Here is a 16,614-nt window from a genome sequence, read left to right on the forward strand (position 1 = left end):
TTAGTGACCTGTGTGCATGCGTGAGCCAACACAGTTTAGACAGAACAGTTGTAACCATTTTATCAAACCACTTGATATTAGATGGACACCCAGTTGGGTACCAGCAGGTACGGAATAACTGAGGGCTACAAACATCCAAATGAGGTCACATTCTTGATTCCACTGTGTGTTTCTGTTGGCTCAACAACGGAACGGATGTCATAATAAAACCGCTGTTTACGCTTGAGAATATAACAATGCATATGCTTCAGAGGAAGGCGTGATTCTGAATCCCAACACAACCCAAAGCACATCCTTACCTTTGTGCCTTCTCTCATCTTTGAACCCTAGCGCTGTGAAACCAGGCAATAATTTACTTGATAGAGAGCTCAGATCCACTGGATGAGTTTCCTCCTCTGTGTCAAATTGCAAAGATATTAATGGTTATCAGCCTTCCGAAAATCACAACTTAGTGTACATTTTAAAATATGTCTGGCAATGGGATCAGTATGAGAATCGTGATTTATTTGCAATTTTTTACTTTACAAGCAGACAAGAAAAACCCAGATCCTTACTTGACGTCTAAGGCTGCTGGGCATTTTTAAATTGTAAAAATCCAGCCTTTTAACTCAGTGATGGTCAAACGTATTTTTGAAAGTACAAGGAAGTACAGAGGATTATTATTATTATTATTATTATTATTATTATTATTATTATTATTATTATTATTATTATTAATTAGATTTAATATACCGCCCTATCCCAACAGGGCTCAGGGCGGTGAACAGTATAAAACATCATAAAACAACAATTTAAAACAGTTACATTCTAAAACAGTAGCCCACAACCCCACATATAAACCCAAAAACAACCCCCCTCAGAGAAGAACAATGGGTCTCAGTGGTGTTAAAGACCCTTATCGGCTGCCCTCTCCCCTCCTTGGAAGAACTCTATAATTCCCGAAGCCTAAAAAAAGCCCAAAATATTCTGAGAGACCCGTCTCATCCAGCACACTCTCTTTTTGAACTGTTACCATCCGGCAGACGATACAGGTCTATCAAAACTAGGACAAAGAGGCTTAGAGACAGCTTCTACTCTAGAGCTGTGGCTATGCTAAACTCTGCGGCTTCGTGTTGATGTGTTTGGGGCTGTGTAGGCATGGGTGGAGGAAGGGGAAAGTGAGGATGGGGTATGAGTCTGAAATTGTGTGCATTGAGGAATGCTGCTGTAAATTTCGTTGTGCATGCACAATGACAATAAAATGCTTATGCTTATGCTACTCGGGTTCCCTTGTGCCTCGCTGTGATTTTTTTTTTGCCCTTCGCCCAACTTGCAGAGATGCAAGAAACCAAAGTACAAGAAAGGGACAGGCAGGCAAGAAGGGCAAGCCCAGTTATTACACTCCAGCCACCAACTGGACACACATTTAACTCTAATGTAAATAACTGAAAGGTCAATAGAGAAGTTACTGATGGTCATGCAAGCCAGACATGGAAGGGGCCATCCCTCAAGCCAACAGCACAATTCTTATCTAGCATTAGAGGTGTTGAAGACAAAACTTAGTCCTGAATCAATAACAGAACATCTACAGGTATTTTTAAAAAAATAACAAGTTGAAAAGTCAAATAAATCACCTTCCAGCTCTGGATCTGACGGATTGACTACGCTGAAGACCAAAGAGCCATCCCCGTTCTTTTTCAAGTAGCCAATCTGCACGCAAGAGAAAAAATAGACATTATCCTCACATTGGCTGGTCAGTGAACAGCATAACATTTAAAAACTGGTTCGGACATTTTGATCCTCACGGCCAGGTTATGGAAGACAAGAAGGCGAGGGCGCTCAAAGCAGGACCTCGAAAGATAACTGTAGCGGTTGGTTAGCCATGATGGCTACATGGGTTCTCCAGTGGTGGGATCCAAAAATTTTAGTAACAGGTTCCCATGGTGGTGGGATTCAAACAGTGGCGTAGCGCCAATGGGGCTGGGCTGGGCACGATGGGGGCGTGGCCGGGCATTCCGGGGGCGGGGCGTTAACAATTTCTCTGTTACTGTAAAAAACTCTTATTGTAAAAAAAAGTTCCAAAATTTCCAGCTGGTATCTTTCTGTCCATGATTTAATCTCATTATAGCAAGTCCTATTGTCTACTGCCAACAGAAACAACTACTTCTCCTCTAATTGACTGCCTGTCAAATACTTAATACTTTCAAATACTTCATTTTGTTTCTAGAAATCAAAAGAAGGAGACTTTCCTTAAACAAGGAACTTTACCATATTTCTAAAACATGTTTTTAAAACAGCCCAACAGGGAGAATTATCCCGTTTTCTACCTTCGCCAACCAGCCACATAGGAAACAACAGGACTTTATGATTTTTGGACCTAATGGAATTTCTAATGGAAAAGCGGACCCAATTAGTAACCCCCTCTCGGCACACACAAATAATTAGTAACCCACTCTTGGGAACTGGTGAGAACCTGCTGGATCCCACCTCTGTGGTTCTCCATAGCCAGAGGCAGTCTACTTTTGAATATAAGCGACAGCAAGGGAAACTCTAAATGGGCTGGAGCACTGAGCCTTCCAGGGCACCTGGTCAGCCACTGCAGGAAGCAGAATGACAACCTGGATGGATCTCGGGCAAGGTTGTCCAACTTCAGATGTTCATGGACTACAATTCCCATCAGCCCCAGCTGCCATGTCCAATTGGTTACCAACTTCCTGGTAGTACCCAGAGATCTCCTGGAATTACAACTAATCTCCAGACAATAGAGATCAGTTCACTTGGAGAAAATGGTTTCTTTGGAAGGTGGCCTCTGTAGTATTATATCCCATTGCAGCTACCCCCCACCCCCTGACTCCACTCCTAACATCTCCAGATATTTCCTAGCTCTGAGCTGGTGACCCTACATGGATCACTGGTCTGACAAAGAAGGCTTCTAAATGGTGTAAAGTCTATGTCTGCTTGACATTCAGACATCACTGTCAAAAATGGAGTCCCTTAATGTGGCTTCTTGTTTTCTTATATGCTGGTTCAGGCTTCAGGCCTACAACAGAAACATTTAAGTTGGAAAATAACTGTGCTGTTGCTCGAGATTCAGCAAAGCTGGGACTTTTGGCAACTGAGATAAGAACCCAGGTACTGGGAGGAAACAGTTTCTATCCCGACTCTCCTCTAGGTCTCCATGATCTAGAACAGGAGCCAAATTCCATTCAGTTAGTGAAGGGCCCAGACCTTGCTGTTTGGCAGACACTGGTTGATCCTGTCCCGAGCTTCATCCGCCGCATGTTCTACCAACGCCAGGACGTGTTCTTCCGCTGTGCTGTCCGTCAAGCTGCAGGCGTTTCCCTCCGGTTCAAATATACAACTGCAACCAAGAACAAGGTGCACAGGTAAATACAGAAACAGGGCTCCCCCCCGCCCCCAAATAATAATAACAGCGACGCAACAGATCTGAGTTGTGTGATGGTTCCCGTCTATGTCGGTGGGGTGGCTGGGACATTTTTGGCATCAGGTTTAAAGTTTCCTTTTGGCCCAAATATTGCTAAATAGTGAAGCTGGTTTAATCAGTATTTTTGGAATACCATATAAACTTGCGTACAAGCCGAATTTTTCAGCCTTTTTTTAGGCTGAAAAATGCCCCCAACTTATCTGCTTGGTCACCCACTCCCCTTGGCACTTAGAGCCATGCGCTTATGAGTGGCGAAGCCTCGTCCCCCTCACTAACTCATGCTTTCTTTCTTGCAGGCTCAAAGTTTAAGGCATTGTTTCAGGGAAGCTGCCGGCTTTCTAAGTCTGCAGGGAAGCTGCCTCTCCAGGCAGCCTGTCTATCGTTTTCTTAAAAGTTTTTTCTTTTAAGAAAACCATAGACAAACTACTTACTCGAGAGAGCAACTTCTAGCTCTTATACAACGCCTTAAACTTTGAGCCCGGCCAAGAAAGCGTGAGTTAGTGAGGGGGAGGAGACATTCTCGGCTTCCCTTTCTCCTGCTTTCTGCCACTTTCCCTCTCCCCAGACCCGTGCGCGCCGCCTCGCCCCTCCTTAAAAAGCCTCCCAAAGGCTTCTGGGGCGCTCCTTTCCTCCAGCTGCAGCTGCTTTGCCGGCTCAGCACCCTGCCTCCTGATGGATCTTTCCCACCCTCGGGTTATATGCGAGTCAATAAAATTTCCCAGTTTTTTGAGGTAGAATTGGGTGCCTCGGCTTATATGCGGGTCGGCTTATACGCGAGTATATACGGTAGTTTGATTGCTGCCCATAAGATTCTGTCACAGAATGTGGAGCATTTTGTCCTGGAATGCGCAAGTTGCAATCCTAAGTTTAAAAACTTCACTCGCCAAGACAAACGTTCAGGGCTACAAATGTCAGCACACGAACGAATGAAGCTACCTTCCATTAAATCAGCCCTTTGGTCTCTCAAGGTCAGTACTGTCCACTCAGACTGGCAGCGGCTTACGGGGTCTCCAGTGGAGGTTTTTCACATTGCCTACTACCTGACCTTTTTAACAGCAAATGTTGGGGATCGAACCCAGGACCTTTGGTGTGACAAACAGATGCTCTGCCACTGAGCCACAGCCCCTCCCCATCCAACAACATCCTAGCCCAGGTGTCTGCAACCTGCGGCTCTGCAGATGTTCATGGACTACAATTCCCATCAGCCCCTGCCAGCATCCCCTGAAAATAAGCCCCAATGCATCTTTTGGAACAAAAATTAATATAAGACCATGTCTTATTTTCAGGGAAACAGGGTAGGTATTTAACTATGGTGACCAGACGTCCCGCTTTTGGTGGGACAGTCCCTCCTTAAAACAATTTGTCCCGCGTCCCGTGGGTTTTTTGAACTGTCCCAGTTTTTGGAAGGCTGCTGCACTGCCTTCTGGGGTGCTCCCCGGTTTCAGGGCGGGACAGGGCGGGAAACGGGAGCGCCCCAGAAGGCAGTGCGCTCCTGCGGCTGCGTGCACGCAGCCGTTAGCCCGGGTCCTGGCTTACAAAGGTGACAATCTGGTCACCTTATATTTAACCGACAGTGAAAAAAAAATCAACTCTGTATAACATGACCAGCAAAAGCCCCAATATAAACAACTTCCCTTCTGGAAAATATTTCAAATCCTACAAGAGACAATCCCACACTAATGTGGCCAGTCTTGCTTCAAACAACAGATAATAACAAAATCACTCAAATAGTATCCCAGTTTGGATGCTGTGTAAAGTCGAGTTGATAACCAACCAAGCGCTTGAACAGTCATCTGAAAGACAATACAAACTATACACACAAACGAACCTGCAACTTACACTTCTGGGAAAACACGAAACTACAGTGGGCTTTCAAAGATGCAGGTCTGCCCTGAGCCAGAGTTGGAACCTTCACGTCCAAACACTACTGCAGAACAGGATTTTTCTAATTGTTTGATGGCAGCTGTGCAAACTGTTACTTTTTTAAACGATTCTGTTTTTTTAAAATGAAACCAAGCACTAGCAGCCACTTAAAGAAACAAATTATCCTTAATAGAGACCATGATCTATTTTAAAAGTGTGAAAAAAGAGGCAGATAAAACCAAAACACTCCCCACTGCCTCGCTGGCTCTGAAACAGGGTTCTGGGGGCACCCAGAGGTTTCTCAGAAATGTCAGAGGGTCTGTTTGAAGGTAGCTTCAGAAGGGATCCGTATTGGTCGGCAGTAGAAGAGCTCTGATTGACTCCAGTAGCACCCTAGAGAGGGTGGCGAACCTACGGCACGGGTGCCAGAGGTGGCACTCAGAGCCCTCTCTGTGGGCACACACAGAGTCGCTTCCCCACACACACACATTTAGGTTGGCCTGGACTGCTAGGCCCGATTATTAGCATTAAACCTAAGACCTAGTTTTGGGGTAGCAGTGTAGGTAACCCTGTTAAGCGCTGTTAAACCCCACTGATTTTCATGCGAAGAACTAAAGCGCGGTCCTTTACCTGGGAGTAAGCTCGGTTGCTGGCAATGGGGCTTGCTTCTGAGTAAACCCTCCTAGGGTCGTGATTCACCCGTTGGAAGAGTTGCACGGTTGCTTCAAAGCAAAGCCACCGACTACCACTAACCTTACTCCTGAGTAAAGCACGCCTTGGAGCCAAGGTCGTGATTCACCCATTGCAAGAGTTGCACGGTTGCTTCAAGGCAAAGCCACCGACTACGACCAAGCTTACTCCCGAGTAACGCACGCCTCGGAGCCAACCGTTTTTTTCTAAACTAAACCCTCAGTATTCAGGTTAAATTGCCATGTTGGCCCTTTGCGATAAATAAGTGGGTTTTGGGTTGCCGTTTGGGCACTTGGTCTGAAAAGCACGGTCCTTTATCTGGGAGTAAGCTTGGTTGCTGGCAATGGGGCTTGCTTCTGAGTAAACCCTCCTAGGGTCGTGATTCACCCATTCGAAGAGTTGCATGGTTGCTTCAAAGCAAAGCCACCGACTACCACCAAGCTTACTCCTGAGTAATGCATGCCTTGGAGCCAACCATTTTTTTCTAAACTAAAACCTCAGTATTCAGGTTAAATTGCCATGTTGGCACTTTGTGATAAATAAGTGGGTTTTGGGTTGCAGTTTGGGCACTCGGTCTCAAAAAGGTTCGCCATCACTGAACTATTCTGATCAAGAGTTTGCCAATTAGAAGATCAACTGGGCCACCAGCACCAATCTTCTCCTGCAATGGAGCACTAAACATGGGTCCAAACAGAGCTTGCTGCGCAAACAGGGGAACAACGAAGATGTACAGGCAGTGCTCAACGTGAACAGACCTTCAAAAAGACCCCTGGGCCTCTGCCAATGCACTGGAGTCCTGCAGCACAGACCCAGGGCTCCTCAACCCACAAGGATATGCTGGAAAAGAGATCCTCCAAGGCAGGAGGCCTGCAAGCCTCACTCTCGCACCAATGTGGGAAAAGCAGAGCTCCAAAACCCTCCTCCTCTTTTTTTTACCTAATCACTTCTTTGCTTGGCTTTTTGGATTTCTTGGTCGTCTCCACGTGTACGGGAATGACTTCGGGCACCGGCTCCTCGACAGCCGCGTCTTCGTCGCCCAAGAGAGCCGCCTGCTGAGAAAAATCCATGTCCTGCATAAACGACATGCTGCGCTTCAAAGCTAACAGCCGTTCCTAGAATTAGAAAGGACAGAGCAGCAGGGACTTTACACCTTTCCCTCATAGCCAAGATGCTATGACGATGGGATGGGATGGGGATGGCCGTGGCAGCGTGCCTAAGAGCTACTTCGTCGATGGGGATGCGGCATGGAGGCGGTTCATGGCAGCGCGAAACCTGAACAGCGGCGGCCTAGGAAGGAAAACAACATGTGCAGGAAACCGCCATCCTGCGGGTGCGAACGGCTGCAACCTGGGGGGCGAGATGGGCTACCGGCAAACGGACCTTCTAAACCCACGTTTACATTTACATATAGTTTCAGAAACAGGTGCTATTCCATCCCACACATTCTCCTGAACTGCTTATTATATCAAGAACTCCGATCCAGTTTGTTATCCCAAGTTATAGACTCTATGATTGATTATACTGAATCAGATAAAGTAGTTATGCTTTTAAACTGTCAGGATTTTCATTGTTGCCTTATAGTGGCAAAGTTTTTGTCAGAAGTTTGTACACTGAATGTATGACAAACGCGAAGTTTTTCATTATTCACTTTTAACTGGAACTGTATTTTTTATATTATCGTGTATATGCCAAAAAAAGGCTTATTGAATTGAATTGAAACAGGTGCTTGTATGCCTCCCATTCTCCTCTTTAGCACTTTATAATGTTAAGGAACGGTGGGAGAAAGGGAGAGCTCTTCTGGGGTTCAAAAAGATGGAAAGCTAGTGGGGTTCTTGAATCGTATTGCGTAACTCGTAAAAAAATGTGAACTCAGACTGTGACTTGATAGCGGAGCATCTGCTTGATATGCAGAAGGGCACGGGTTCGAATCCTGGCCTCTCCAGTTAAAAAGGACCAGGCAGGAGATGATGTGAGAGAACTCTGCCTTAGACCTTGGTGAGCGGCTGCCAGTCTGAGCAGACGATACTGACCTAGAAGGGGACAGAGTCTGACTCAGTATAAGGTCGATTCATATGTTCATTTATTTACTTTATCAAAATCTGCCTTTCTCACTGACACTTATGGCGGATTACATAGTGGAAGTCAATGCAACGGGGGAGAACCAGTTCTGTTAACTGCCTTAATTTGCAAAAAGATAATTTTAAAAAAGCAGTGTTGGCATTCCAAAACGATTTCTGTATTTGCCCATTTGTATTTTGAACATTTACTCACTCACAAGCCTCCTTCTGGTAACTTTTAAAATTAATAGGCCACCTTTTTATTTCAAGATTGGAAGAATGTTTTCCCCGCCTGAAACTACTTCAAAAGCAGGGTTGTTCACTCAAGAGGCTCATTCCGCACATGCAGAATAATGCACTTTCAAACTGCTTTCAGTGCTCTTTGAAGCTGTGCGAAATAGCAAAATCCACTTGCAAACAGTTGTGAAAGTGGTTTGAAAACGCATCATTTTGCATGTACGGAAGGGGCCTAAAAGAGGAATGGCTTATAATGGAAACCCCAGCAAGCCATTCAGTACTATCACAGCGATGCATATTCCGTGTGGGTGTCCAGTAATCAGCTTGCATTCACATAAACGTGGGGGTGGTTGTAAAAATAGGCTTGCATGGTGATCCACGCCAGGTGCGCCCCCAAAGTCAACAGGGAAACTTTCTGAGGTTTCCAGTAGTGGGATAGGGGCTTCAGGGCTCCACAGGTCCTTATCCCGTCTTATACCCAGAAGAAGCAGAACGTGAGCCCGTTATCCAGTGTTACGTTATGCAAAATAACACAACTCCTGCAAGGGTGCCTAATATATACACACGCAGCACAGTTCTGTTTTTCTAGGCACAGAGCTTGGGAGTTTTTTGTTTGCTGTTCTGTGGAGTATACCCAGCCCCGGATATAGCTGCCACCACAGGTACTATTAGAATAGCTAAAGACATATAATAGCTAAAGACATGGATGAAATAATGCTTCACTCACTACAGTAGCTTAACATGTATGACTGGTCTCGTGTTCGGGTGCTCTTTTCTAGCTGTCTTACTTTGCTCATCATCTTGAAGCCAGTGTGGAGGATCTTCTTGGCCAGCTTGTAGTACACAGTGTCGGGTCTGTTGTACGTCATTGCGTTGTCGCACATCAGTTTGAAGTCTGCCTGGAGAACACAATACAGCATTGCTGCGTTTGCAGATGTTAACTCTATTTTGCAGATGGTCAATCATCGGCACGTCACCAAATGTTGAAGGACGTAAGCATGGGAAGGAAAGCTGGTGAACAAACACCAATGCAGTCCTAGATCAGGGGTCTGCAACCCGCAGGGCTCCAGATGTTCATGGACTACAATTCCCACCAGCCAATTGGCCATGCTGGCCGGGGCTGATGGGAACTGTAGTTCATGAACATCTGGAGCGCCGCAGGTTGCAGACCCCTTTCCTAGATGACCTGTATAGGGTTCTGTCTGTGGCTTTTAAGGAACAAAATAAAACTCCAAAAGACTGCTTGGTTCAAATCTTTTTCGCCCATAGTTTTCAGAACAAGTTCTTACAGAAGAGTCAATGAAGTGGTAAACAGAGGGAGCAGCAGTGGCGCAGTGGCTAAGAGCAGTGGCTAAGAGCAGGTGCACTCTGATCTGGAGGAACCGGGTTTGATTCCCAGCTCTGCCACCTGAGCTGTGGAGGCTTATCTGGGGAATTCAGATTAGCCTGTGCACTCCCACACACGCCAGCTGGGTGACCTTGGGCTAGTCACAGCTTCTCGGCTCTCTCAGCCCCACCCACCTCACAGGGTGTTTGTTGTGAGGGGGGAAGGGCAAGGAAATTGTAAGCCCCTTTGAGTCTCCTGCAGGAGAGAAAGGGGGGATATAAATCCAACTCTTCTTCTTCTCTTCTAAACCTGCGTCTGGACTAAAGTGGTGGCAGCAGGATAAAGTGCCCTCAAATCACAGCCAACTTGAGTGAGCCTGTAGGGGTTTCAAGGCAAGGGACGATCAGAGGTGGCTTGCCAGTAGCTCCTTCCGCAGAATTCCATGGAGATCTGTCATTCAATTACTGACTTGTAATTGACTTGTAAGCCAGCTCTGCTTAGCTTCCAAGATCTGATAAGACTGAGCTAGCTGGGACGATCTAGTAAGGGCCTGGCCAAGAAGAAGAAGAGTTTGCCGTCTCCTCTCCAAACTAAAGAGTCCCAAACGCTGCAGTCTCTCCTCATAAGGAAGATGCTCCAATCCCTCAATCATCTTCGTTGCCCTTCTCTGCACTTTTTCTATCTCTTCGATATCCTTTTTGAGATGCCTTTGGGAGTTCACATGCAGGATGTGAGAGCTCTGTTAGAGTGTGATATCATGCTCTGTTAAAAGTGTGATAAATCTAAGACCAAGGCAAAAGTGTAGTAATCACCTCCAATTCTGCTTTATAAAGCAGAAAGCCCTCCTTGGACAGGGGAATTCCCTATTGTCCATGTAGGAACATTGCAGCATCAGGAAAACCCCAAAAGATGCTTCATATTTCTTTATTTCTTAAATTTATATACCGCCCGATCCCCGAAGGGATATGTGGAACAAGTAAGAGGGAATCTGGGCAGCGCCACTTCTTGGCACAAGCATGGCCAGTAACCTGGATAGCTTTAAAAGGCCACTAACCTGGATAGCTTTAAAAGGGGCTTGGACAGATTTATGGAGGAGAAGTCGATTTATGGCTACCAATCTTGATCCTCTTTGACCTGAGATTGCAAATACCTCAACAGACCAGGTGCTCGGGAGCAACAGCTGCAGAAGGCCATTGCTTTCACAACCTGCAGGTGAGCTCCCAAAGGCACCTGGTGGGCCACTGCGAGTAGCAGAGAGCTGGACTAGATGGACTCTGGTCTGATCCAGCTGGCTTGTTCTTATGTTCTTATAAGCACATGGGAGAGACAGACTGCTTTAAACACTATTTGATGTGCATATAATTTTGCAGTAATTCATAAGATGCTGAACCTATACCTGTCAATATGTACATACAAATTGACCACATCGTTATTCATTCACCTTGAATTCCGTTACTGACTTGTATTCATTGGCTGCTATTTTATCTTTCATAGTTCCAAAGTCCATGGGGTGCTTTATTATCATGGAATAGCCGGGAGCAATCGCATCTGTGACTGGGAACGCAAAAAAACCATGCGGATCTTTCCTAAAAGAAGAAATAGAAACAGAATAACATTATAGGTACGTTTCTGTCATTTGAATCCTCATATCTTTTTTGTTCTAAAAATAAATTGAGCCCCTTGCCCATTTTATTCACAATTAGGGGAGGGGTGCATTTAAAGAACAGTTTTGCTACCATCTTGTCTGCGTTCAGCCTAAGCGTTAGACGTCCAAACCATGCTGCTGGTGGTGGAAATCAAGTCACAGCTAATTTATGGCAACCCCCGTAGGATGACATAAGAGGTAGTTTGCCATTGCTGTAGGCGCAGAACAAGAATTGAAAAATCTTTTAAGTTTCCATACTGATATTTTCTCTAATTGCATTGCCTTTATGATTTTATGCTTTAATTATGATTAATTAAAGATGAACCAAAGTAGGCCTTTTGCTTTCTGGCTTTTGTTACTAGCCAGATCAGCAAAAAGCCTGGATGAAATACCCTTTGTTCTCAATTCTACATGGGAATGTATGAGATTATGAACTAAGTTGTTTTCGAGGTCTTCAGTTACCTGACCCGGCACCTTGAGTCTGCTCTTTTCTAATACAAAGCAAGAACATGGCTAAATGTTTAGGCTCTTTGTCTAGAAAAGTAGGACGGTAGAAAACAATAACTGATAAAGGGAAGTTGGGCCTAAGTTTATAAGACGTCAAAGGCAGAGTACTGACATCTTCCAATAAGGGCACTAGTTTGCCCCATCCCCACCCTTTCAAATGATGATGATGAATGGCCGTGTTCTAGCAGCATTCTCTCCTGACGTTTCGCCTGCATCTGTGGCTGGCATCTTCAGAGGATCTGATGTTGGAAAAGCAAGTGGAGTATATATATCTGTCCAGGGTGTGTGGGGAGTGTCCAGGGTGGGTGGGGAAACCTTGTCTATGAGTAACAAAGGCGGCAACCAGGTCAATAGTTGAGGGCATCTGAATAGAAGTATGAGTAACAATGAAGACTATAGCCTGGGAGTAACCCTGTAGATAGCAAGGTCACTGGTGGGAGCATCTGAATAGAAGTATCCTGGCCTGTTTCTTTTGTCTATATGGTCATCCTGTGCTTGTGTGGAGCTGGTTTCCCCACCCACCCTGGACCCACTCCCACAATAACCCTGGACAGATATATACTCCACTTGCTTTTCCAACATCAGATCCTCTGAAGATGCCAGCCACAGATGCAGGCGAAACGTCAGGAGAGAATGCTGCTAGAACACGGCCAGACAGCCCGGAAACCACACAGCACCCAAGTGATTCCGGCCGTGAAAGCCTTCGACAATACGATGATGATGAACTTTGGGGTGTATTCTTTTTACTGCGATTCTGATGTAACCTATAAAAGTAAGAGACAGCAGCCATTTCAACGTGCCTCCCCTGATGCTGTTTTGCCCGTTTGTTGGCGTGAATAAAATATTTCTCTAATTTTATTCCTTTGTCGGCTTAAGCTTTTTGGCTTAAATATTTTGAACCCGTTACCCTGCTGTAACATTGCCTGCCTCTGCGTAGGAACCCTGGTATTCCTTGGTGCTTTCCCAGTACTAACCCCCAGTACTAACAAGGACCGACCCCACCAAAATCCAGGCTCACCTTTGTAACTGGCGAAGAAAATGTTCCAATAATTGCTGAATAGGCGTGCTCTCGTTTTCTGCTACAATTGAACACAAGGGAAAGCAGACAATTAATTCTCCGACAGCTTTTTCATACCTGCCGCCTAGATCAGGTTCGGGAGATGCGTGGCGAACGTTTGTCGCTCTGCAAAGATCATTCAGTGTGCAAATCAGCAGAACGTTCCATTTAGGACTCTGCCAGGACAGAGGTTCAACACTGGTCTCTGAGTCTTGAGTGTCCGTCTTGCCAGAAAGGCTGAATTCTGACAAGGTCACAAGCTGTTTCAAAAAGATGCGACTTGGAGGGGTGTGTGCGAGCAAAATTATCATTTTAATTGTTTATCGGGAAGGGCTTGCTCAGCCTTAAATATCAGGAGTATTGTTATCGTATCTGCCATTGGTTGGGCTGGGGACACCACAGCGGGAGGATCCCTGTTTAAATAAAACACAATGGGAAAACTCCTCTGTGAAACAAACAGCAGCGCAGGAAGCAGTAAATTCACAGAAGCCCTAATGCTATAAATAGACGACACCACGCAACAGAGAATTCACTACTAATCTTGTTTCTTTGCAGAGTGACGTATGACGATCGGCCCTTCCAAACACAGAAGGAAAGCACTGATAAAAGATGAATATGCATTACCATTCATGTGAAAAAATGGTATCACTGAGAGTGGAAAGGGGAAGAGGGCAAACAAGGATTTAAAGACTTTAATAGGTCAAGGATGTTTTGCCAAGGATATTATTTTTCTATCATTTTAATTATATCCCATACAAGAAGGACAGGGGGGCGTACACAACCCTGGGGGTGCAACACCCCAGGTTGGGAACCACTGATCTTGTCCAATCCCGTGCACAATGCTTCAAAACAACTCTGTTTCAAAACAGAGGCTCATTCCGCACATGCAGAATAATGCACTTTCAAACTGCTTTCAATGCTCTTTGAAGCTGTGCGGAATGGCAAAATCCACGTGCAAACAGTTGTGAAAGTGGTTTGAAAACACATTATTTTGCATGCGCGGAAGGGGCCAGAGTTTCAAAACAACTCTGTTTCAAAACAGAGGCTCATTCCGCACATGCAGAATAACGCACTTTCAAACTGCTTTCAATGCTCTTTGAAGCTGTGCAGAATGGCAAAATCCACTTGCAAACAGTTGTGAAAGTGGTTTGAAAACACATTATTTTGCATGCGCGGAAGGGGCCAGAGTTTCAAAACAACTCTGCAAGGTGGATTAGGCTGAGAATGTTTTCACAGGTTCACCTGGTGAGTTTGAACGCATCAGGATCATCTCTCTTCGTTGACTTAGCGCTCCATCTTGGGGCAAATCAACGTTCCATTCTGAACACATCTGTTTCAATTACTCACCAGGCTGAGTTCTACAGGCCCGGACTGGGCGATCAGTAGGTGGATCAACCTCTACTTTTTTTCCAGGATCGAAATCATCTGTCTCGCCCTCCGTGTCGCACAGTTCCTTCTCTCGTTTTCTTTTCTTTTCTTCCTGATATCAAGAGGCAGAAAGTATGAAAACTTGTCCATAGCAGCTTGTACTGATAGGCACACAAGACTGTAAATTTATGTAAAGTCTTCTTCAAAAGTAGTCTTTGTTAATAGTAGAAGTTCAGCAAGTCAAGATTTTTTCTCAGTGGCTCTATTCAAATGCCACAGTAAAATCTGGCTTGTTTAAATAAGTAAGACTGTTAACATAAACCTTGGTTAATCTATGAAACATACAGACTGTTGGTCACCAGCTATCTGAGAAGTAACTCCTACTGTGAATAAAAGCACGTGCTTAATAAATGAGAGCTTTTGCCCTGCTCTTCTAAATAATAACTGCAATTACCGTAACAAACAAGAGGCAAGGTATGATTTAGAATCCCATCTCAGCGCCACCAGCAAACCACAATTCAATGGGAAGTCTGCAAATCTCGTGAGCAAAGTGGCGTTTAATAAAAACATGACATATAATCAATAATTCATTAAAAGCACGACATATAATCAATAATTCACTGTACGGCTTGAAAGTAGCCATGGTGGGGAAAATGAACGCCAAACGCTAAAGATTAAAGAGTATTTATAGCTCGAGCAAGAAATACAAATGTTTCTTAAATAGCCACAGCTGTTCAAAAAGCAAAAATAAATACAGAAGATAGCACAAACATCTAATTAATGCAGCTACTCTGTATTGGAATGTATCAGCCATGCTTTTCTGCACAAAAAAACCTTTGCCACATTAAATAAATCAGGGAGAAGAATTCTAACCTAATCCTCTCCTTGACAAGTCAACTGTCTACAAGTACTGAATTTTTTTCTATGGAGGAACTTTCTATCACATGAAACTCCTCTCTCACCAGCAAGAAATGATACAGACCAGAATGAAGCTTATCAGAGAGTTAAGCCAAAGCATTTAGATGTAATATAAGAAAAAGCAGATCTAAATAATATGGATCTCTTGGTAAAACAAATAAAAATATAGAATTCATAGCTTTAACAAAACCCTGGTAGAAATCAGGATTATTAGAAGCTCGGAAATATCGTAAGCATTAATGTGCTGTAAAGAATCTAGGGCAGTGATTCCCAACCAGGGTTCCGTGGGTGCCATGAGCATGTCCCAGGGGTACCATGACAATGCTACCGGCCACCCCCGCCCCTCGGAATCAAATGGATTTTGAAGGGGGGGGGGTTGGAAGCCTCATGGGCTCTCTTTAAACAACATTGAAAAACAGCATTGTTTTATTTGCCTAAATTCGGCATGGATTGGGGGGTACATTTAAGGGGAGCTCTCCTTTTAAATCCCCCCAATCCATGCCGAATTTAGACAAACAGACAGCGCGGCTGTCAACATGCTTTCCCTCCCCTCCCCCTCCCCCTGCTTGCCACCTGCCCCCTACAGGCCAAAAACAGAAAAAACCCTTAAAAATGCAAAAAAAATTCAAATGAACCTCAAGGGTACCCTGAGATATGAAGAGCAATGTCAAAGGTACCGCGACATAGAAAGGGTTGGGAAACACTGATCTAGGGACAAAAATCAGCTGTTGACCTGTCCCATGCACATTCCCTAGCAATTAAGTTCCACGGAGCTCAACAAAGATTGGGGAATTGGGCTATGATAGTGGCTCTCTGAACATGCTAACCCTTACTGAGACATTTGCCCTCATCAAAGAGCGGCTACTAGCAATGGGTTATCAACAACTGCAGAGCTTGGCCAACAAATCCTGTTCGCCAATGAATGTGGCAATTCCATTTGTGCAGGGAAACCCAGCCTACTATATTGCAGCGCTTACCAACCCTATATATAGGAGAGCCTACATGCTGGCTAGATTTAACATTATGCCATCCCCACTCCATAGAGGAAGACTCAAGGGTCTACCAAGCGATAAGAGGCAGTTGGATTCCATTGCGCACATTCTCCTCCACTGCCCACTTTACCAGAATCCAAGATCCAGCTTATTATTACAAATCATTGACTCTATGAAAACCCTGACAGAGCTTGATAAAGTAAATGTGCTCTTAAACTGTAACGACCTTGACTGTTGTCTCGCAGTGGCAAAATTTCTGGCTGAGGTTTGCGAACTGAACTTATGATCCAGTGTGAAGTTTTATCTAGTAATTTTAATTGTATTTATATTGTATATTCTGTATGCCAATAAAGGCTTATTGATAGATTGATAGATTGATAGATTGATAGATTGATAGATTGATTGATTGGGTTCCACGGAGCTCACTGGATGTCAGTACACACGAGAGCGCAGCTAAATGTATGCACGTTTGCTCAGATACCAGTCTTGCCGGGTTCCACAGTACGTTCCCATGTAAGACTGCAGACCT

The 16,614-nt window shown here is 44.7% G+C and overlaps 1 protein-coding gene across 1 annotated transcript in view; it reads right to left on the minus strand.

Annotated features, from left to right (window-relative positions):
* Positions 1–16,614, minus strand: part of BRD9 (bromodomain containing 9) — a 26,868-nt gene continuing 10,254 nt past the window's right edge. The window contains exons 3-11 of the mRNA XM_048510419.1: positions 14,155–14,287; positions 12,769–12,829; positions 11,040–11,184; positions 9,060–9,170; positions 6,914–7,089; positions 3,208–3,340; positions 1,614–1,689; positions 300–395; positions 1–8 (exon numbers count right to left, since the gene is read on the minus strand). Coding sequence (XP_048366376.1) covers positions 1–8; positions 300–395; positions 1,614–1,689; positions 3,208–3,340; positions 6,914–7,089; positions 9,060–9,170; positions 11,040–11,184; positions 12,769–12,829; positions 14,155–14,287 — 939 coding nt within the window. The remainder of the gene's footprint in view (positions 9–299; positions 396–1,613; positions 1,690–3,207; positions 3,341–6,913; positions 7,090–9,059; positions 9,171–11,039; positions 11,185–12,768; positions 12,830–14,154; positions 14,288–16,614) is intronic.

Source organism: Sphaerodactylus townsendi, linkage group LG11 (assembly GCF_021028975.2).
Source record: "Sphaerodactylus townsendi isolate TG3544 linkage group LG11, MPM_Stown_v2.3, whole genome shotgun sequence".
NCBI lineage: Eukaryota > Metazoa > Chordata > Lepidosauria > Squamata > Sphaerodactylidae > Sphaerodactylus > Sphaerodactylus townsendi.